Raw genomic sequence first — 21,938 nt, forward strand, 5'->3', positions numbered from 1 at the left:
GGGCATTTTAAAAGTGCCCAAATGAGAACAGTTCCCGGGCCTGTTCAGACACCGTCAAGGGCATCCTTCCATTCCTCAGAGGCCTCTTTCCTTGAGAACCTGGAGAAAAATCTTCTGAGAGCTCAGAATCAAGGAAATCTGGATGTACCCCGAACACCTGGTTAGTTTCCATATTGGAAATTAGAACGCTTAGAGCCAAATTCTTTTTCTACTACCATTAAGTTCACAGGACCACTCAGATCTCAGGGCAAATCTTTTCTTTTCATCCTCTCTTTTAATCATCCAAGAAATACTTATCCTGAGCTTATTGTGTGCCTGGACCTGGGGAATCACTTGACCTGGGGAATCAAGTGAACAGAACTGACGACACCCCTGTCTTCATGGCACTCACAGTCAAGAAGAGGGAGAGGCAATAAAGCAACCTAAGTAGCTATGTCATATGTCAGAAGGCAATAAATGCTAGGCCGCCCACATTTAGAGGTGGGGAGAGGAGTCTGTGAGGTGGGAGGAGAACCTGGGGAGCGTGGGCTCCTACAAGCCACAGGGAAACCGTGTGTGAAGGAGGAGGGAGTGAGCAGTGGGGACAAATGCTGCCCACGAGGACTGAGAATTACCACTGGACTGGAAACGTGGAGGAGGCCATTGTGACCTTGAGAAAGCAGTTTGCGTTGACAGGAGGGCCCCACACCTGACTGGAGCAGGTTGAAGAGAGGACAAGAGGATTTGGAAATAGCAAGCGCAGATGACTCCTTCAAGCAGTTTTGTTGGTAAAGGGAGCAAAATATGGGGCACGAGTTGGAGGAAAAGGGGGACGAAAGACGGTTTTTTAAAAAGGTGTGAAAACTCTGAATTGCTCTTTTAGTTTAAATTTTATTCATTTTGGAATAGGTAATATATTCCCATGATCCCAAACATCAAAGATTCCAAATTGTGTTTGGTTAAACATTCTTCCTTCTACCAGTGTCCCTCTCCCACCCCTCACCCTGGAGACAACCTCTCACAGAGCACGTACGTGCCCACAAACACACACACATACACACACACACACACACACACCAACACCATCCCCAACACACACACACATTATTTTTCTCCCTTTTTGACACAAATGGTAACATCCTATACACGCTGCTCTGTGCCTCGCATTTTGATACTTAACAAACATGTCCTGAATATCATTCTACATCAATACACAAAGAGCTTTCTTATTCTTTTTATGGCTTCATAGTATTCCCTTCTATGATATACTGTATATTTTTTAATCCAGTCTCCCACTGATGGACAATCATTTGAGTTCAGTTCTATTATTATCTCCATTTTACAGAGAGGCCGCTGAGGCACTGAGAGGTCCATCGGCTTCCTCATGGAGGCTCAGCCCCCGTGCTGTGGCGTGGGAACTCCAGGCGCTTCACCACACTTGACTCTCCACCTCCTCCTGGATTAGTTCCCTTATTTCTCCCTCACTCCTACACTCTTAGCAATTATTTTGCTATCCTTTTGTTCATGTGAATAACACATATTTACAAGCCCTGACCATTTGCCAAGCACAGGGCTAGGCCCAGAGGATGTGAAGGGATATGACAGAGAAGGAACTTGCAGACTAAATAAGTCTTTGTGTGTTTTTCTAAGCCACCTCCAATCTTTTATGGAATGACGCAGAGAATTAATGAAGTCTAGTCCCTGTTTTTAGTAATGAGGAAACCAAACGTGCCAACAAATCACTGTTGCAACCCTGTGAGCTGAACACCATTAGAAAAGCCTGGGAACCCCAAACACTGAGCTGTGCGATTCTGGCCCCCTCCCCCAGCCTGGCCCTCCTCCAGTTTCCCTTCTCTGTTAACGGTTTACCATCCAGCCAGTGGCTAAAGCCCTCATTGGCTCCTCTTACTTCCATGCCCAGGTCATCCACCCTATTGATGAGACCACCCGCAGAATCTTCTGGACTCTGCCCAACTTCGCTATCCAGGGCTACCAGACTTGCTAGGGGTCTTCTCTTACAGGGGTCACCCAATAACTTCCTCCCTGTCTTCTTCTCTCCACTCCAGCCCCTTCCCATCCACTGTCCATCTAGCCACGATGTGTCACTGTGCCATTTCTGGTTCTAACCTTCTAAGGCTTCCCTTGAGCTAATGTCCTGGCGGAACAGCCCAGAGACTGTGGGCTCTGGAGCTTGACTCCTACTTGAATCCCACTTACCAGCGACCAGCCGTGTGATCAGCTGTGTGATTTTTTTTTTCAGTTGTGGAGGGTGAAGCTCAGGTCCAGGTCCAGTTGCTGTTGCCAGTTGCAGGGGGGGCAGCCCACCATCCCTTGCGGGAGTTGAACCATCAACCTTGTGGTTGAGAGCACGTGCTCCAACCAACTGAGCCATCTGGCCACTTGACAGCTCAGCAGCAGCTCACTGAGCTCATTCTAGTTGTGGAGGGTGCAGCTCGCTGGCCCATGTGGGAATCGAACCGGCAGCCCTGTTGCCCAGAGTTTGCATTCTAACCAACTGAGCCACTCGTCCGCCCCCAGCTGTGTGATCTTGAATGATGTACTTAACTTCTCTGCCTTTGATAAGGCAAAATGAGATAATGAGATAAACGAGAATCATTTGATAATGAGATAAATTAGATAATGATAATGATAGCCCCTACCTTTTACAGCAGTTGTGAGAATTAAAAGTTAATGAATCTTATAATGATAAGGCCCTTGTGATTTCCTGAGACCATTAAATTCTTTTTCTCTCTGTCCTCCCTCCAACCCCTCTGAGCTGAAGTTGGCCCAGGAGCCCAGTTCTTCCCCACTGGATCTCCAACAGCTGGATACACAGTCTGTTGAATGAAAGAAAGAATGAGAAAGGCATTGCATTTGGGTTCTAATGGATGCATAGGAGTTTTCCAGGTAAAGAAATGATGGAGGCAGGGCTATTAAAGGGCTTGTTCCATCCTTGGGGCTGGAGGCTCCCAGTGCCTGGAGGACAGGAAGGAGGTGAGGCTGGAGAAGAAGACTGGGTTCAGTCCAGACCCTCTGTGTGGGCAAAGGATATCCATGAAGGGAAGGCTTTTGTGACAGAGTGGCTGTTGCTTGCAGGAGAGACTGAGGCCAGGGTATGTAGCTAAGCTCCAGGGGAGCAACGAAAAGGCCTGAACTAGGGCAGTAGCTGTGGGAATAGAATGAAGAGGAAGGATTTGAGAGATATTTGAGACAAAGAATTAATATAGTCTCCTACACACTTTTACTGAATATCTCCTAGGAAAGATGTTAGGGGATTGTGGGAATAAAGAGCAGAAGTAATATCTTCCCCTGTCTTCAAGTAGTTCAAATCTTAGGAGAGGCAGGCAGACCTATAAATAAAAATATGGTGCAGGGAAGGTCGAATTCAGTCTTATCACAGCCAGTCTCATAGAGAGAACGCTCTGTGTGTAAAATCAGCAAATTAAAGCACCGTGCATTTCTGAGTGACTCTGTCACCTACCCCAACACTTTTTTTAAGTTCTCAAATTTTTATTTGGTTAAAACATACTACAGTATATTTCCACAACCCACCAACTTTTAGAGGCAGTGTAGTGTAGAGGTTTAGACTTAGCAGCCCATGATTTTGGACGAGTTACGGAATTCTCTTAGCCCAAGCCCATCTTAGCTATCATGTGAAGATGAAGGAGACTGAAACGTGGGGGAGAGAGAATGTGGAGGAGTGGGTAGGGATGAGATACTGCAGGGCCTTGTGAGCTACCATAAAGGGTTTGGATTTTATTATTAGTCCAATGGGAAGCTACTGAGGTGGTTTTTTTGGTCCCAATTTTACCATTTTTCAAATGAGATGTAATCTGTCCACAACTAAATGCAAGTGTTGAGTTCCATGAGTTTTGACAACTGCGTACATCTGTGTAACCACCTCCTAAAAAAAGATACAGAACATTTCTATTACCCCAGAAAGATCCTGCCTGCCACTTTTCAGTGAATTCTCCCCATCTCCAGAGTACTGAAGGGTCTAAATACTATATTGTGTTTGCATCACTCTGGCTGCGAGGCAGAGGACGGCTTGAGACCCGTAAGGAGATTGTGGCACAGGTCAGGCGAGAGATGACTGGTTGCACCGAGGTCGCCTAGCAACCAGCAAGCGTTGTCTAAGGATTGATCTCTAAGGAAAGGGGAAGCACCGCCCCCTCCAGGCCCCGCCCCACCCCCTCCGCCAAGGAGTCTATAGGCTGCGCCACCCCACATCCGGGGGAGGTAAGAAGCTTCTTATTGGTCGGTTCTCCGGAAGCCACGGGATTCGGAATCTCGCCCAAAGTCGTGCGAGCTCCGGCTGCGTTTGCGTGCGCGGTGCGTGGCGGAGGCGCGTGGTGCGTGGCGCGTGGCGCGAGGGGGCTTGGCGCGCTCATTCACTGCTGAACCGAGGTCCCTCCCGCTGAGCCTCAGTTTTCTCCCTTTGCGGTAGTGGAGCATTCTCCGCACGGGGCACCCCGGGCCCTACTGCGCAGCTCCACTGCCAGCCTTCGAGGGGGTGTCTCAGCGATTGGGACTAAACAGAGGAAGCTCGGGGATCCCCACCGCTCCAGGCCCCGATGCATGACTGATCCTCCGGTTCCCAGAGCCTCCAGCGCAGGCCAAGATGTTCGTCTTGGTGGAGATGGTGGACACGGTGCGGATTCCCCCGTGGCAGTTTAAGAGGAAGCTCAACGACTCCATTGCCGAAGAGCTAAACAAGAAGTTGGCCAACAAGGTACTGGGCCCACGGGGTCGCGGGTAGGCCTTGGGACGGGAGGGCCCAGTACTGCCCACCCGCATGCTGCAGGGCTGGCCTTGGGCAAGTAGCTTATCTCAGAACACAGTTTCCTCACCTGTACTTGGTAATTCTTACTCCACAGGGATGTTGGAGGGAATCAAAAGAGAAACTGGGTTTGAAAAAGGCCCTTGTGACTGCGAGGCGCTAGATTCCACACTTCCAAATTACTTTGCAATCTTGGGCAAGTCATTTACCCCCTCTGGGCCCGTTCCCACTTGTAAAATGCAAATAATAGTTACTGTCAACCACACATGGTTTTTGTGAAGATGGATGGTCAGGAGGTTTATCCGTTTATTTCTGCAAAAAATAAATGTTCACCTTCTATGCCAGGCCTGCATGCCTTAGTGCCAACTCTCCAGAGGCCTTCCCACTGCCTTTCCTGTAGTAACCCTCCCGCCTCAGTTATTCTGTGTCATATCACACTTAGCCACACTCTATTTTCTTATTTGTTCACTGGGTTACTGTTTTTCTCTTTCCCTGTCCATGAGGGCAGGGACCTCTGCCTGTCTTCTTCCCCACAGTATCCCTCAGATGTAGCCAGAGCCCGGCACAGAGTAGATGTTCCGTAATCGTCTGTTGATTCATTGAATGAATGAAACAGACAAGGTTCAACAGATAGGAATGAGAGGGTCCCACAGATGAGTGTGATGAAGATTTGAGGTAAAGGCTATGAAGGACAGGCATTCACAAGCCTGTGGAATAAAGGAACTTCACCTACAACGAGGGGGACAAGAGGCTTTGAGCTTTGTTAGGGAGGTGGCATTTTTCTTGAGCTGAAATGGTGAGGAGGAGCCGACTTGGGGATTGGTTTTTCATGGTGGGAGGGGCTGGGCAGAGAGAAGAGCTGTGCAGGCAGTCCAAACCACCTATGGCAGGAGGGAATGTTGCACCTTCATGGCATGGAGTAGGCTGGCGTGGCCTGGGCAGGCTGAAAGGTGGTGGGGGCCAGGCCACACAGCCTGCAGGACTTCATGGGGTGTTTATTGGTCTTCATAGAACAGTAGGAGGTGTTAGGAGGGTGGGGAGGAGCCAGCAAGAGGAAGATTGGCTTTATTTTTTCCCCCTTCTTCCACCTCCCCCGCCCCCCAACTCCAGTTCAAGCTGTTGTTTCTCAGTCTAGTTGTGTAGGACACAGCTCCCTGGCCCGTGCTGGTGTGATGAGCCTTGCGCTCCACCCCTTCTCTGGTTGAGGCAGTCGGTCGCCGATCATGGGTCGTCGTAGGTGGGCCACTCATGGCAGCTCACGGCAGCTCTCGGCCGGCGGCAGCTCATGCCAACCTCTGGCTGCTCTTCATGCCAACCTCTGGCTGCTCACGGCAGCCCGGAGCCGCTATTCACGATCTTAGCTGTAGAGGGCGCAGCTCACTGGCCCATGTGGGAATCCAACCAGCGACCTTGGCATTTGGAGGGCGTTTGGAGCATGGTGTTCCAACCACCTGAGCCACCGGGCCAGCCCATTGATTGGTTGGCTTTAGACAGGAGGCAGTTTCCCTCCATAGAGGCTGAGGTCAGAAGGGGATGCGCAGATCTGGGGAGTTGGTGGTGGAGAGAACTCACGGAGTCCTTGGTGGATGGCTGCTGGTTACTTTGTGAAGTAGAAGGTGAGGGGGTCTGTAGGGAGATGTATGAACATCGTAGAGAGAGAAGGTGTGCAAAGTCCAAGAAAGGAATGTAGTCCCTTTTGTGGCACGGGTCCTTCAGTGACCTGTTAAGACAAGTCTTTCCATGTGCGAATCATTGAGTCATTTGAGAGGAGGCCACACAGAGAGGTCCACGGTCCGGCCAATGACATAGATCTTGTGCCGAACTTTGTCCCGTCTTGGTGAGGTGTGGCCAGGACTCGTAAGTTCTCTGAGCTTCTTGCTAATCCTTGAACAGTCCTGCCAGGTCTCAACTGGGAGGCGATGACGCTAGTGGCAGATTAGCAGACACCAAACAAGCAGCCAGTTGTTTGGAGCACTGTGGGGTGGGGATGGGGATGGGATGTTCTCTGCCTGTTCTCTGCCCAGTTGTGGGGCCTTGGCCATGTGTCACTGCCAGCCTCAGTCCACGTGGCCACGTCTGTGTGTCTGAGACTTTATGAGCAGAACAGAGATTAGCTGTAGTTCTGACACTGAGCTGTGCACTTTGGCCTGGACTTGGGGGACCTTGGGAAAGTGTAGAACCAGGGGTTCCCTTACCACTGAACCCTACTAGTAATAATTGTGATCCTTGATTATTATTATTTCTATCATGTGAGCCACGTACTGGGATAGAGGCTTCCCATCCAGTCTCTCTTTATTTCAATGCTGCAGCCTGGTGTATCCATTTTTGCAGGGAAACTGAGGCTCCGAGAGGTGACCTTAGAGGTCACGCAGTAGGTGGTGGAGCTGGCATTGTAACCTGGATCTGTCCTGTCACCAAAGGCCCTGTTTTCTCCAGAGCTCCACATCCTTCCAAGTTTCCTCGTCCGTGGTTACTTCAGGCAGTGCCCCAACTCATTTCCAGCTGTAAAATGGGGGTGATCATACCTGCCCTGAGGTGTCTCGAGAGAGACTGCCTGGGAGCTGGGCCTCGGGGTCACCGTGTGCGTGTGTGTGTCCGATTGCACACAGGTCGTGTACAACGTGGGACTCTGCATCTGTCTGTTTGACATCACCAAGCTGGAGGACGCCTATGTGTTCCCAGGAGATGGCGCGTCACATACCAAAGGTGGGTACCCTCTCTTCCTGGCTCATTGGGTTTTGGGGACTCATTTTTCAGTGGGGGGGTGTGGGTCTGGGGGGAGATCTGGAGCCTAGTCCTGACTCTGCCAGGAATCAAATGGGCAGAATCTTCCCCTCTCTGGGCCCCCGTTTCCTCATCTATAAGAAACAGGAGGCAGACGAGGTGATTCTCAGGCCTCTTCAGCTCTGAGACTGGGGCTCCGTGTCCGTGCCCCTTTGATCTCGTCTGCTCCTGAGCCCTGCTCTTTGCCCGGCCCTCAAGGCTGCTCAGTCTGGCGGGGGGGGAACACATCAGACAGGCAGAGACACTCGGAGAGATCATTGCTGGGTTAAAAGTGAGGAGACTGCAGCTGCCCTTCCTGGGCGGGGAGGCTGGTTGGGGATGAGGGACTTGAAGGGGCACTAGGACCTAATGTTAAAGCGTGGCCTCTGGGTTCAAATCCCCCTTGTTCTCTGTGTGTCCTAAGCAGAATATGTTCTCTGTGCCTTGTTTCCTCATCTGTAAAATGCAGTTACAGTCGTTTTTGTTACAGGACTGTTGTGAGAATTCCTAGGTAAACATGCAGAGCTCTTCAGCGGGACCTTTGTACAGCGAGTCCTCAGTGCTTATCGATTCGAATTGTTTCTCCAGACTGTGGGCCAGCTAGATGGTTTCTTCTGGGCTGGCTCGGCCAGGGCTGGATGGTATAGGTGGCCTTGTGTCTGGTGGTTGGCAGACTGGTGACTGGTGGGGTGGGGGCCTCTGCTGGGATGACTCACCTCTGCTCTGGCCTCACCCTTCAGTAGGCTAGCCTGGGCATCGGGGAGCCCCTGCTTATATCCCATTGGCCAGAGCAGGTCACATGGCTAATGGCAGCAGCAAGGGATGGAGAAATAGGCTCCATCTCTCTATGTAGGAGCTGTAGTCACTTTGCAAAGGTGTGTGTACCCTGGATGGGAGGGGTAGCTACCAGACCTGGAGGGAGGGAGGGAGTGGAGCATTTCTTCACTCTCCTGACTGGACCTAACTAGAACCAGAAGCAGAGGGCAAGGGGGCCATTTGGGTGGTTTAGGGCTAGTTAGAGTATAGGCACGAGACTTGCCATGTCTGCCCCAGACCTGCTGAATCACAGTGTCTGGGGCTGGGGCCTGCAGGCTCTTTCAAGCAGGAGCTTGGTGATTCTCGCCCGGGTCCACATTTGAGGAGCCCTGCCCTAGCCCATACTGCTCAGCCTCTTGACCTAGGCGTAGAGATGTCTTCCAGAACGTGCCACGAGGCTGCCTGGTGTCTGTGTCCAGGGATCCAGAGACTTAATTAGCTCGCGTGGATGCTGTCGTGCTCAGCAGAGAGCCCTACGAAACAGGCTGTTGGTAGGGACTAGGAGCAGTTTCATTAGCAGAAAAATAAGACGGTGCCACGAGGCCTCTGTTTACAGAGGAGGATGACCCCAGTCTCTGCCCCTGGACTTGGATGGGGGCCTTGGTTGTCCAGGAGACAAGTAATAAGAGCCACCAGAAATTCAAGAAAAACTTGGAGAAAAAAAGTTAAATTTGAAGAAATTGTGTCCATTCATTTGGTTGTTTCTGCCCATTGGTACAAGATTTCACTTGATTTTCATCAGAACTCCCCCATTCACCTGGATCCCCCGTTTTCTTGGGAGTGAGGTATGAGGGTTAGGCCCCTAACATAGACCTAGATTTGAATTCTGGCTCTGGCCACCCTGGGTAGTGCCCTTGGGCAGGTAATTCCACCTGTCAGCCTCGATTTCTTCATCTGTAAAATGGCCTTCATACTGGCAGCTACAAAGCTCCCCATGGCCAGTTGAGCACTGTGCAGGGTAAGTTGGTGATTTGTGGTGGGGATCAATCACCCTGCTTCAAGGCTGACCCCCGGCCCAGGGCCCCTTCACCGCTTCCCTGTCCCCCACCCAGGGCTGGGGCCCAGGGTGTGCTGAGGGAGGGCTCAGCTCCACGGCCCCCTCTTTTGCTTTGAAGACTTCATTTGCCGATTGTTTCTATTCCTTCCATCTGGAACAGTAGCATAATAATAATAGCACCCACCTCATAAAGTGAGTGTGAGGAGTAAACAAAAAACACCCGTGCAGCCTTGTTACGTAGTAAGTGCGCACAGGATTTCAGCCTTTGTCATTTGTAACACTGGCCCTGATTGTCCAGCCTTATCTCTTGTCACTCAGGGTACTTTTACCTGGCACCAGCCTCATGTCCTCCATGCTCGTCATGCTGGTGGGACCTGGCCTCCCCTGGGAAGCCCCTCTTGACCTGCCCTGTCACCCCTGCCCAGGCTGGATTGGGCCCCACTCGAAGATCTGGAGTAGCGCCTGCCATCTGCTTTGTTCTTTAAGTTGTGACGAAATACATATATATGTATATGTATATATAAAAAATATTTTACCATTTTAACCACTTTGAAGTGTCCAGTACATTCCCATTGTTGTGTTGCATCCAGCTCCAGAACTTTCTCATCATCCCAAACAGAAACTATCCACTAAACTCCATTTCCCCTCTCCCAGCCCTAGGCAACCTCGATTCTACTTTCTGTGTCTATGAACTTGACTCCCCTGGGTCCCTCACGTAAGTGGAATCATGTGGTATCTGTCCTTTGTAGAAACTCACTACGTCCCAAGGTGTCCCAATTTCTCCTGGGACAAATTTTGCTCAAACCTACAGCTAAGAACAGGTCTTCCTCTTCTTTTTTTTTTTATTAATTAAAGTTTATTGGGGTGACAGTTGTTAGCAAAGTTACATAGACTTCAGGAAGTCCTCCTCTTAGTGACCCTTCAGACCCACCCCTTTTTGACTTTCCAGGCTTCCCATCTGCAGGCTAAACTTCCCCAGAACTTTGGAGGGGTGGCTCTTGGGAGGTGGTCCCCAACACAGCACTGTCCTGGCTGGCCCTCTAGCTGGCCTGTGGCCTCCTTTTCCTTTAATTATGATATAATTCACATACCACAAAATTTGCCCCTTTAAAGTGTACAGTTCAGTGCTTTTAGTATAGTCACAGAACTGGGCATCCATCACCAGTTTAATTCTAGGACATTCTCGTCACCCCCAAAAGAAACCTTGTACCCATTAGCAGTCACTTCTCATTCTCCCCTTCACCCAGCCCGTGGCAACCATTAATTTACTTTCTGGATTTGCCTGTCCTGGACATTTCGTAGAGATAGAGTCATGCATTATGTGTGTGGCCTTTGTAACTGGCTCCTTTCATGTAGCACGATGTCATCGAGGTACATCCATGTTGGAGCACGTGTCGGCACTTCGTTCCTTTTTGAGGCTGAATAATGTTCCATCCAGTCACCTGCCAACGGCCACCTGGGTTGCTCACCTTTGTGCTTTGGATGTGGTTGCTCTGACTGGAGCTCCCTGGGCACAGGGCACATTGTCCTGTAAGCCCAGGGCCCACGCCAGGCCTGGCACAGACCTGGGAGCCTCCATGGGGATTTATTAAACCAACTGATGTTGTGTCATATGGGGGACAGGGTTTTTCCATTCTGTGGGTAAGTGACCCTTGGCTGCCCTCATCTGCGCTCTGCCAGGTCAGCATGAGATCTGTCGTCTTCATGACAGCTCAGATGGCCCGTGTTTGTCTCCTCACGGGAGGGAAGGGGCACACGCTGCCCCCTCTCCTTTCCCCACGCCTGCCTGACTAGTGGAGCCCACGGAGGCAGCCTGGCAGGGAGCTGGGGGCCCACGTATCCTTGGTGCCCTTGGGGCGAGTTGGCAGACCAGGCAGCTGAGGGTGCTGGTGGCAGAAGCCTGTGTTTGGGGACTCACCCTGTCTGAGGAAGGCGGATTGAAGCCCGTGGCCCTGTCTGGTGGTCCACAATGACTCGGAGTCTCCCCATGGCAGACGAGCTGTGTAGGCTGTGAGCAGGTTACCCAGCCTCCCTGGGGGGAACAGGACAAGTGACACGGGTGGAGCGTGGTAGTCGCTCGGCGACCGGCAGGGGGCAGCCTCCTAGTTTCTCTCTAGAACTGGTGGTGTTGAGGCCAATGGTGGATGCCCCCTTCTGGGCTTTAAACAGGAGTGACAAGGTGATGGCCGCTGCTGGGCCCTGGGGTCAGAGTCTGTGCTGTGGGCACAGACCTCATCTGACATTTTCCTTGGGGTCCAGTGAATGGTGGCCACCTCGAGCAGGGCCTGCAAACCCAGAGAGGCATTTTGCGTTATCGGCTCTGCCTGCCACCTCCTTACTTTCAGGGCATTTTTAGTGTTCCATTCCAGGTCGGGCACAGGCCTGGGGCAACGTCACCAACCAGTGGGAGCCGGGGACCGATTCCAAAGCTGGTTCCCTGGCCAGTGCCTATGCCCTTGTTAGGATTTAAAGGAGAGGGCCTGGAGGAAGGGTGATTGACTTTGGAGTCATCATTGGGCCAGAACCTGGGCTCAGGTGTGACTTATCTGACGCATTTGAGTGCCAGCCCTCAGTTCCAGGGCCACTGCTGTAGGCCTCTTATGAGGGCCAAGCTGTGGTGTTACCGGGTCCGGGTGAGGGTCCCTCTGGGCCCACAGGGGAACGCTGTGTGGACTGCCGGGCCGGCTCCTGGAGCAGCCACGGAGCCTCCAAGTCAGTGCGCGAGCCTGTGAGGAAAGCATGTCCGCCCTGGTTGGGGCCCCCGTGCCTCACGTGCCTGCTCGTCACTGATGTGTTTTCTTCACTTGCAGTCCATTTTCGCTATGTGGTGTTCCATCCGTTCCTGGACGAGATTCTCATTGGAAAGATCAAAGGCTGCAGCCCGGAGGGCGTGCATGGTAACTGACCCCGACTCCTCGGAGGAGACCTGGGAGCACGGTGGGGGCGTCCCGGGGGCGTCCCTTTAGCTTCCGCGCTGGGCTCCATGGTCAGGGGCGGGGTCAGCTTTGGAAGCAGAATCTTTGGGTGTGGTCAGAGAAGCCTGTGAGCGAGGGACATACTCAGCCCCCTCATGTTCATGAAACAGTGAGGACCTCAGAGGCTGTGCGGCTTCACCTCAGGGTGGGCACTGGAGCCGGCAGAGGTGACTTGGGGTCCTCAGCACCCACTGGGCCACGTTGTGTGCGGTGTCCACCTCAGGGTTGGGTGGCTGCTCAGGCTGTGAGTGGCACAGGCAGAGGCTTGGGGCTCCAAGGTGGGGGAGGGGACCCGATTTTCATGTGACACCTGCCCCGTGGGCAGCACATGGTAAAGGACTTGCCTCTTGAGTATCCAGACCCCTCGTTTAACTGTCCCCTTGAGCCCCTGTCCCATGCTGTCACTTCGTTGTTTTTTCCAGTCTCTCTAGGGTTCTTTGATGACATTCTCATCCCACCAGAATCGCTGCAGCAGCCAGCCAAGTTGTATCCTCCCAAGTTAAAGTGGGTCACAGAGGAGCTCAGGCCTCTCCAGAGAATGGTCCTCTCTCCTGGGGGTGGCCCTGGTCCTGTTACGGGATGCTGCTGGCCTCTGCCCAGCCCCCTAGCCTGCACTTACACTCTGGAAGCTCCCATCGGCCTCTGCTTCCCACGCGGGCCATGGTGCCTCTCTGGGCTGCCAGGCCTGGTTGTGAGGGTTGTGCAGTGTGGGCCGGGTACTTCCTTCCACTTTCGGTTCCCTTGGCTTAGATTGTCCCTGCAGAAATCATCTCAAAGACCATGGCCCTTGAGAGGTTTGCCTTGACTGGCTCCCCTCCCCTCCCTGGTCTGCAAGTGGTGGCATCAGCCAGCATTTGAGGGTGTGACTGAGGCTCCTGGTCTGGGTTGTTTCCCTCTGCGGCTCCCCCATTGTCCCTGCCCCAGCCCTGAGCCTGCTGCACTGGAGTTGTCTGTTTCTGTGCATCCTCACTGCGACTGCTCACCGAGAGGGGCCTCATCCTGTCATCACTGTACCCAAAGTGCCCAGCACAGGACCTGGCACACGGGAGGAGAGGCAGAACCCACTGCCAGGGCTGCAGCTAGAGAGCAGCGTGGCTCCCCATGTGGGCTCTAGGGAGACATGGGGCTGCCCTCGCTGCGTTGGCAGATAGCTCTGGTTGGGCTGGGGGGTCTGTGTGATTGCAGAATGTGTCAGAAAGCCTGGCCCAGCCAGGCTTGTCTCCTTGCTGGCTCTGAGCCCTCAGGCATGTGACCTCCCATCCCACCACAGTCCTCTCGAAAACTGGGGAAGTCCTCGTGCTGCCTGCTGGTCAGTGTCACAAGGTGTGGCTAGAAAGGGATGTGGAATTGCAGTGCCCAGAGAACACAGGATTAGCTAACACGGGAGGGCCAGCCGGTCCGTGTGCGTGGGCCTTGCTGCTCCAGTCCGTTTCCCTGATGGGGACCCTGAGGCACTGCAGGATTGGGCCTGACCCCCGGTCACAGCTGGCAGGTAGTGGAGCTATTGTCTGCACTTGGCAGTTGGCCTCTGAGAGGCATAGGCTGTCAGACTGGCAGGGAGGGGACCCCAGGCAGCAAGAGGCTGTGGGCATCCTGTCTTGAGGCAAACTCGTGCTCTGCTCTTGAGCCTCCTTCCTGCTTTGGTGACCTGAGGAAGCCTGTGGGTGCCTGGCTGGGGCCCCCGTGGTCCCAGCCTAGGTCCTGACCCCTGAGAACTCCTGCTCTTCTACGGCCTGGACCTGGCCCAACCTCACCTCTTGCATGTGGGGCTGGGCCTGCTTTTCCTGTGACTTCCCAGCCGAAGTGATTGGATTTTGCCGGGGGGGTGGGTGCTGTGGGAGGAACCCCCAATCCTCAGGAGCACCCCCATGGCCTGGTTGTTGCCTTGACCTGGCTCCCACCCAGCGACGACGCAGAGCAGGTGTGGGTGTGGGAGTATGAGACGGAGGAAGGGGCACACGACCTGTACATGGACACCGGGGAGGACATTCGCTTCCGGGTGGTGGACGAGAGCTTTGTGGACACATCGCCCAGCGGGCCCAGCTCGGCCGAGGCCACCTCTTCCAGTGAGGAGCAGCCAAAGAAGGAGGCTCCGTACACGCTTGTGGTGAGACGTCCTGACGTGCCGCCGAAACCATGGGGCCTTGACGGGAGAACCCAGCGGGAGGGGGGCAGGGCACCTCCTTGCGTGTTGACGGGTCCCACTCCTAGAACCCCATCCCAGCTCAGGGTGCAGGTCCTTGCTGTGTGGTCTCAGGCAGTCCCTTCTCCCTGGGGAGCCTCCTTGTGGGGAGGTGGTAAAGCTGCCAAGGCTATTGTGGAGGGTGGGGGAGTCACAGCCCCACCCAGAAGAGAGGGACAGAACCCACGCTGGGTGACCAGGCTGCTGCCAATGGGCCTCAGGAGAAGAAACGGAGGAGTGGGTTGGGGAGCCAGTCAGAGCCCCAGGGAGCGGTGATCCTCAGGGCTGCTCCCACACCAGGCCCAGCGTGGGCCTGAGGTGGCGGGGAAGCTGTGACCGGCCAGCTCTGACTTGGGTCCCTTTTGTCTTTTACCATGATGAACTCTGACACATGACAAAAGTGGGGCTTTGGGGCCTTCTAGTAGGGTTTTCTGGTGTAATGTGGGCTCCAGGTTGTTCACTTTGGAGGCAGTTGTGTGTCAGAAACACGGGTGGCCCAGGACACCCCCCCATATATTTGGGGGCTGAGGCTCAGGGTCACTAGGTAGGTCCTTCTGGCAGGGCGAGACCACAGGTGGCTCTGGAGGGCATGCTCAGGACTGGCCTGGGGGTGACGGAGGGAGGCCTTGGGACCAAGGGCCATGCCCTCAGTGAACCAGCCCTTTCCTTCTAGGCCTCAGGAGAGGGGGGCAGGCCGGGAGTGTGCTCGTGTGTGCCAGCTGGGTGCCCAGCACAGAGGGCTCCTTTAGTCCCCCGTCCGAGTTGGCTCACAGCCCGCAGGTGGATGAAATGTGCCTGTTCTCTCCCCTGCAGGGATCCATTAGTGAGCCGGGCCTGGGCCTTCTCTCCTGGTGGACGAGCAGCTAGCCCCGGGGCTTGCCAGCGCACCTGCCCAGTCTGCAGACCCCGCCCCAGCCCTCTGGAAGGTGCCGTGGAGACAGGAACAGCCTGTGCCCGAGAGAGCTGGATGGCGGGGGCCAGGAGTGCCCTGCCAGCTTGCCCCCTCCCTTGCCACGGTGGCCTTGCTCCTCGTCCCGAAGTCCTGCTCTCAGTGACAGGAAATACATTTAATAAACAATGGCAGCACCAGATGAGGAGCCACTCCTGTCTTGATGGCCACTGTCACAACCGAGTTGCCACAGCTGGGATAGCATGTCCTTCTCTCCAAATCACTTGGAAGATGGCCTCCTCCAAATGGCAGGACTTGACACAGCAGATCGAGAGACTGGCCTGTGGTAGCTGCACTTGCTGAGCAGTCTGTTAAGGTAGCACCTTCCCACTGACTAGCCTGTGGAAGGTGGAGGCTGAGCTTCGCTGGCCCAAGGTGAGGGCTGGTGGCCAGCTGTCACTTGGACCCTGGCCACACCAGGAACACCCTGTGGGTCTGCTGCAGACCCCAGACCCGGCATGAAGGCAAGCACCCCACTGTTGATTCAGCAGCATGGGAATGCCAGGTTCCTCCTGCCCTTCTACCCACTTCTGCTGGGACCAGGACACTAGTTTCCTGGCAAGTCTGGTCTTGGTGAAGGGGTCCCCTGCCTTGACCTCTGGCTCACACATGGCACTGGAATATGCAGTGTGGGTAGTGCCAGCGGGGTGGCTCCAGGGGGAGGAGAGGCTGCAGAATGGTGCCTGCCGCTGCCTCATGCCAAGGGGCAGGGGATGGTGTGCTTCGTGGACTCGCTCTGACCTTGGACGGGGGGCCTGTGTGGGTGATGGGGGCTGTGCCCACCTGTCTGGAGGACTGAATCAATGGCCAGAGGAAGGGGAGGCCTCCCCCTGAGAGGCTCCACGTTGGGCCCAGCCCCCGGCCCACCCGGAAAGCTACTGGAATGGGCGTGGGGGAGACTGCCCTGCAGGCAGGCAGGGGGTTAAGCCGTGGGCAAGTCTGCCAGTCCCTGTCTCCTTCGCCGCAGTGTCGGGTCCAGCTGTGGCGTGAGTTCTGAGGGCCTCCACCAACTTTGGTGAAAAGACTCCTCTGAACCCTGGAGTTAATAACCGCACAGACACCACGACTCACACAGGAACAATCACTGAATGTGGATTCTTTCTTGTAAGAGAAAAAAGGTCTTTAAAATCCTTCAGCCACGAGTGAAATCATCAGACAAGAGAAAAAGTTCAGATGAGAATCTTGTCATCAAAAATAAATAAGAGTTACATGGAGTTGCTTAAGATCTGAACCAAACTAAAAACGGGAAGGCCGGGGGCCATAACATTTGAAGAATTGTCCCCATCCCACCCCCCGATCCCCCACGTCATACCATGGGTCACTCCGTGGGCTGAGGAGGGGCGGGGAGGGCAAGAGGCCTGGCCACACCATCTCAGAGCTGGAAGTCATGGCTGGATCAGGTCAGATCTGGTTCTGATGACATGCAGAACCATTTGTGACACCAGAACTGGGTCCGAGGAGCAGGGCGGTGGGACCTACTGCTGCAGCTCCTTCATTCTGTTCAGAGCGCTGCCGGCACGGAACCACTCGATCTGTGTCTCGTTGAACGTGTGGTTCAGGACGATGGTCTCCTGGGTGCCGTTGGGGTGCTTGATGATGCATTTCAGGGGCTGCAAGGGAGGAGGTGGTTGTGGGGGGAGTGGCTCTTAGGGATGCAACCCCCCCCATTCTGCTGGAGCATCAGAAGGCTGGGCACCCCTCAGGCTTGGGGGCCAGCAGGTGAGTCAGGTCCTAGGCCAGCTCTGGGTACATGGCCGTGGTAAGACTTGAATGGCATAACCCCTGGGGCCAAGAGGGTCCTACTGGGCCTGAGGTGTGGGCTTGTCAGTGCCAGGCCTGGGTTACGAGTGAATAGTAGGAGGGCCTGAGCTGGCTCCACCCTTATCTCCTTCCCTCTGGGGTTGCCTAGAGAATTTCAGGGCCCTCCCAGCTGGAACAAAGGCTCATGGGAAAAGGTGCGGGTGGGGCCAGGTGTAGAAGGGGAAGCAAGGTGGCTGTCCCCTATCCCTTAGGAGGGCCTTAGGGGAGATGGGACGGTCAGCCTGCCCTCCTTCCCTGGCCCCTGACCTTGCCAGGGGCAAAGTCCTTCAGGCCCTGGATGGTCAGCTTGTCCACGGGGTGAATCTTGTTGTAGTCGGCTGGGTCAGCGAAGGTGAGGGGCAGCAGGCCCTGCTTCTTCAGGTTCGTTTCTGGAAGGCAGAGTTACACTCAGTCCACAGTGGGCAGGGCTCCGTCCCCCTGCTCTGTGCAGGAACCTCACCCGCCCAGAGTGCTTCCTTTGTCCTTTGGGGCTCGGAGACACCCCAGTCCAACCACCTGGGGACAAACCTGGGGCAGTGACAGTCCCGGTGACATGGCGCCCCTCACGAGGGCCTACACAAGTGAGCCCTGGCCTGTGTCTCTGTAAGCCTTCCTGGTGGACATTCACCAGCAGGACAAACCAGGTGCCCTGGATAGGCCCACGTTTGGAAGCAAGACCGGCGCTTGCCTGAGATGGGAAGCTGTGGGCGTCAGCACGTCTGAGGGGGAAGGGGCTGGCGGGTGTGGAAAACGGGCCGTGGGCACAGCCTGGAAACCTGGCAAAGGGCTCCAGGCCCAACTCAGCCACTGGCAAGATGGGTGACCTGGGACTGCCAACGAGGGGAAGCTGGTGGGACTGGGCCCTAGCCCCAGCTCACCGTGGATCCTGGCGAAGCTCTTGGTGATGATGGCCCGGCCCCCAAGGTGGCGTGGTTCCAGGGCTGCATGCTCCCGGCTCGAGCCCTCACCATAGTTCTCATCGCCAATCACCACCCACCGGATGCCATGTTTCTGTCAAGCAAGGGAGGAGTGACGTATGAGGGACAAGAGGGCACTGGCTCCCACTCCCACCTAGCCTAGCCCTTGGGCTCCCGGAGGCTCACAGGTGAAGAGGCCAGAGGCCCCTCCTCACCAGCCAAGGGCAGGTGAAGTCAGGTGATGCAGGTCCAAACCAGGCCCTGATGGGACAGCGGATACAGGCCCAGTCTGCAGTGGGCACGGGGAGGTGCAGCCCACCCACCAGTGCCCAGCAGAGGCCAGGGTGGAGAGCCCTGGTGGGAACAGAACCCAGAGCAGTGGGGGCAGTAGAGGTGACAGGGCTTGCTTCCATGGCCCTGAGACATTCAATGGCAGCGCTATTGGTGGGGGCTATTGAGTGGAGAACACCCCTTCCCAGGACCGCCTCTGCCCTGCCCAGCCACCAGGAGGTACCAGAGGAACCCCACCTTGTAGTAGCGGGCAGTGTCAGGGACAGGACCGAACTCCTGGGTGACGGCGTTGCGCACAGAGTTGGCCTTGCCATTCTCTATGTTGATGGCACCAATGAGCAGGTTGTTGGAGATGTTGTCCAGGTGCCCACGGAACTTGAGCCAGGGGCCGGCGGCGGAGATGTGGTCCGTGGTGCACTTCCCTTTGACCTTGGGTGGGCGGGCAGAGGGGACAGGTTGGGCATGGCCCTTGAGCCATGGATGAGGAGAGAAGGCCCCTAGCGGCAGGCAGCAGGCCCCTGTGGCCGGGACCCAGGAAGGGTGACAAGCAGGTGCAGAACACATGTCTAAAGTCCTGGTATTGTCACACACCAGCCAGAAGGGCGCAGACCAGGCCATCACCCACCCCTCAACGGCGCTGGGAGTGAGATCTCCAGGACAGTGCACTCAAACGGCGCAGAGGCTAGAATGGGCGGACAGATATGTCTGCTTGTTCACCCTTCAGGCCTAGGCCCCTTCAGGCTGTAAGACCAGCTCCAGACCTCACACTGGACAGAGGAGCCCGGGGATGTGTCTGGGTCCTGGCTGGTAACTCATCAGTTTCACCTATCACGTGCGCTTAATACTGGCTGTTACTGCCTGGAGCCCCGTTAGTAAACGGCCTCAATTCATGTCCGACACGGATCTGACATGACAAAGGCTTGTCTGTCTGCTCAGCTCCCAAACAGGCTACACCACTAATGCCCAGCTGTGGGACCAGAGCAATCAATGGTTTCTGGAGCCTGTTTGGTCAAGCCAGAGTGGAGACCTGCTGTGCTGGCTCACGTGTGCCCTTCTTGCCCTCCCTGTGTTCCCACCCACACCCACTGGAGGTGGCCCTTACCAGCTGCAGCCGGATGGCCAAGAGCCCCAGGTAGCAGCTGGCCAGACCCAGCTCTGCCTGGCACAGGGGAGCAAGGAAGGGGACACTGGGCTACAGGAGCCCTTGCTCCTCTGCAGCCAAACCTCCCTTCCTGCCCCCCACCTTAACCTTGCCCTTGTCCTCCCCTGGGCCCAGGGGAGAACACGTGGTTTCATGGCCTTCCTGCTGGGCAGGGAAGGGTGCCCTGGCAGTCTGGCTGTTCTCCCTGCCCCCCACGTCTCTGACCTTTATAAGGATTTGCAGGTCCTCCAGGTCTTTGCCATCCCACTTGTCAAAAGGCTCCAGAAGCTGCAGCCGCTGGCTGGTGGGGCTCACGTCCACCCGCTGCCCGCTGCTGTCCTTGGGAGGGTGCTGGTAGGTGTCCTGCCCAGGGTCGAAGTCCTGCAGCAGGGGACAGGGACATGTGGATGCCCTTTCTCAAAAGGCAAGCTCCCCATGCCAAGTCTTTCCCTCCCAATGAATATAGCTGCTTCACACTAACGGTGCCACCCCCGCCAGCCCAGGACAGGTGCTGCTGAGACACCCAGGTGTTGGGAAGGAAGCGGGTTGGCCACAGAGCACGTGGCAGTGGCCTGAGACCCCCCAGGCCAAGGCTGGTTTGTAGCGGCTCACAGAGAGGGTGGCAGTGCCCACTCACCGTTCGGGGAAGCTCATCAGCATCCGGGGCCTCCAGCTTGAACTTCTTGCCATCCTTGCCTGTCAGGAAGTCGGTCTCTGGGTTGAACTTGAGGGTGCCAGCAATGGCCAGGGCTGTGACAATCTGAAACGGAGGGGGCCGGTTTGTTAGTACCAAATACCACTCTTGTCTCCCCACTTCAGCCACAACTGAGAACAAAGCTGAGGAAATTTCCAAGTTCTCCGTAGAGGCCGGAGCTGCAGGAATCTCTGGGACCACAGGCCGTCGGACTGGCAGAGGACCCATGAACCCAGGGCAGTCTGGCCTCTACTGCTCCCCACTGGACCTCAGCGCCCTCCTCGGGCAGGGCCAGCACTGCTGTCCGCTTCCCTCACAGGTGTGCCACCCTGGACCGGGAGAGGCTGGCACAGAAATGCTGCTATGACGAAAACACTCCTAAATGGGTAACACACTGAAAGAGGGAAGGGCCACTATTCACTTATTTTTAGCAAACGTATTTCTCGAACGCTCATTTAAAAAATCAGGTCAAGACTGGCTGTGTGCCGACAATGGCTGAGGCTGAATTCCCACTAAGTGTCCGGAGCGCCTGGCTCCCTCCACATTCGTCATAACAAGGCCCTTTCCCGGCTCAGACAGTGCAAGGGCTTTCCGCACTCGCTCCCTGACAGGACCGTGATCCTGGGGCACGGAAAAGGAACATGACTTGGTGGTGAATCCAAAACTCCTGTTCACGACCACAACTGCACTAAACAAGCACCTGCCTGCTGGGACGTGAGGGGGCCATGCAGGGGACACCGAGAGCGTGCGATGCTTAGGGCTGGCGAGGCCTTGTGGCTCTTGGTTTCTGCTCCCACAATCCCTTGCTCTGCGATGCCAACCCTCCCACAGCAGGCCCATGGGGTCGGATGCAGGCTAGGGCCTGGCTGAGCAGCCTCACCTCTGGGGATGTGACAAAGGCATGGGTCTCGGGATTTGCGTCATTGCGACCCGTGAAGTTCCTGTTATAGGAGGTGACGATTGTGTTCTTCTCCCCCTTCTTGATGTCCTTCCTGCCAGGTCAGAGAAGACAGGGTTAGGGACGTCTGGCCTTGTCACCTGGCCCATCCTGCCTAGGTGATGAGAGAAGGGGTAACGGAAAGACCCTGAAACAAGCCTCGTCTGTGGGACTCACGCAGACAGAGCAGGAGTGAACCTCAGGGATCACTGAGGTTCACTTGAGACACACATTAGAAGCAAAGGCCAGACCAAAGCCTGACTTTCCTGATCCAGGGCCACTGCCTCCTTTCAAATGGCTCCAAGGGAGGCCCCGCTGTGTCCATTAGGACGAGGCCTCGTTGGCTTCTTCCCACCAGCCGAGGCTTCAGGCCCACTGCAGGGCTCTTCCTCTCTACTTCCAACCCAGCTTTCCAGTCCTGCCTGGAAGTCTTCTAACGTGCAACAGTCCTTAAAGCTAGAGTCTCTTCTTTGTGCCCAGTAACATCTCCCTGCAACATCTGGGACTCTGCACCCCAGGACACAAGGGGCTGTTCTCTCACCTGTCCCACTGGCCGATGCAAGGGCCACAGGCATTGGCCAGGACGACGCCACCCACGTCCCTCAGGATCTGTGCCTGCCGGCGAGAAAGGAGAAGAGGGAGTCGTCAGGGGCAAGCCAGTGGCTGATGGCAAAGGGTGGTTCAGCCACTTGAGGGCTGAAGAGCTGTCCTGGAAGC

At 55.4% G+C, this 21,938-nt stretch overlaps 2 protein-coding genes across 2 annotated transcripts in view; one reads left to right on the forward strand and one right to left on the reverse strand.

The window, feature by feature from the left end:
- Positions 1–4,242: 4,242 nt before the first annotated feature.
- POLR3H (RNA polymerase III subunit H) lies at positions 4,243–15,619 on the forward strand. The gene is made up of 7 exons (XM_033118267.1): positions 4,243–4,324; positions 4,581–4,711; positions 7,369–7,465; positions 12,146–12,232; positions 12,733–12,796; positions 14,216–14,417; positions 15,306–15,619. The coding sequence occupies exons 2-7, from the start codon at positions 4,601–4,603 to the stop codon at positions 15,357–15,359; spliced, it is 615 nt and encodes a 204-aa protein (XP_032974158.1). The 5' UTR covers positions 4,243–4,324; positions 4,581–4,600; the 3' UTR covers positions 15,360–15,619.
- A 902-nt stretch (positions 15,620–16,521) lies between these two features.
- The window catches only part of ACO2 (aconitase 2), a 41,671-nt gene continuing 36,254 nt past the window's right edge, over positions 16,522–21,938 (reverse strand). The window contains exons 11-18 of the mRNA XM_033118265.1: positions 21,763–21,836; positions 21,165–21,276; positions 20,228–20,350; positions 19,816–19,971; positions 18,687–18,878; positions 18,120–18,252; positions 17,509–17,630; positions 16,522–17,051 (exon numbers count right to left, since the gene is read on the reverse strand). Coding sequence (XP_032974156.1) covers positions 16,917–17,051; positions 17,509–17,630; positions 18,120–18,252; positions 18,687–18,878; positions 19,816–19,971; positions 20,228–20,350; positions 21,165–21,276; positions 21,763–21,836 — 1,047 coding nt within the window. The 3' untranslated portion in view covers positions 16,522–16,916. The remainder of the gene's footprint in view (positions 17,052–17,508; positions 17,631–18,119; positions 18,253–18,686; positions 18,879–19,815; positions 19,972–20,227; positions 20,351–21,164; positions 21,277–21,762; positions 21,837–21,938) is intronic.

Source organism: Rhinolophus ferrumequinum, chromosome 10 (genome assembly GCF_004115265.2).
Source record: "Rhinolophus ferrumequinum isolate MPI-CBG mRhiFer1 chromosome 10, mRhiFer1_v1.p, whole genome shotgun sequence".
NCBI lineage: Eukaryota > Metazoa > Chordata > Mammalia > Chiroptera > Rhinolophidae > Rhinolophus > Rhinolophus ferrumequinum.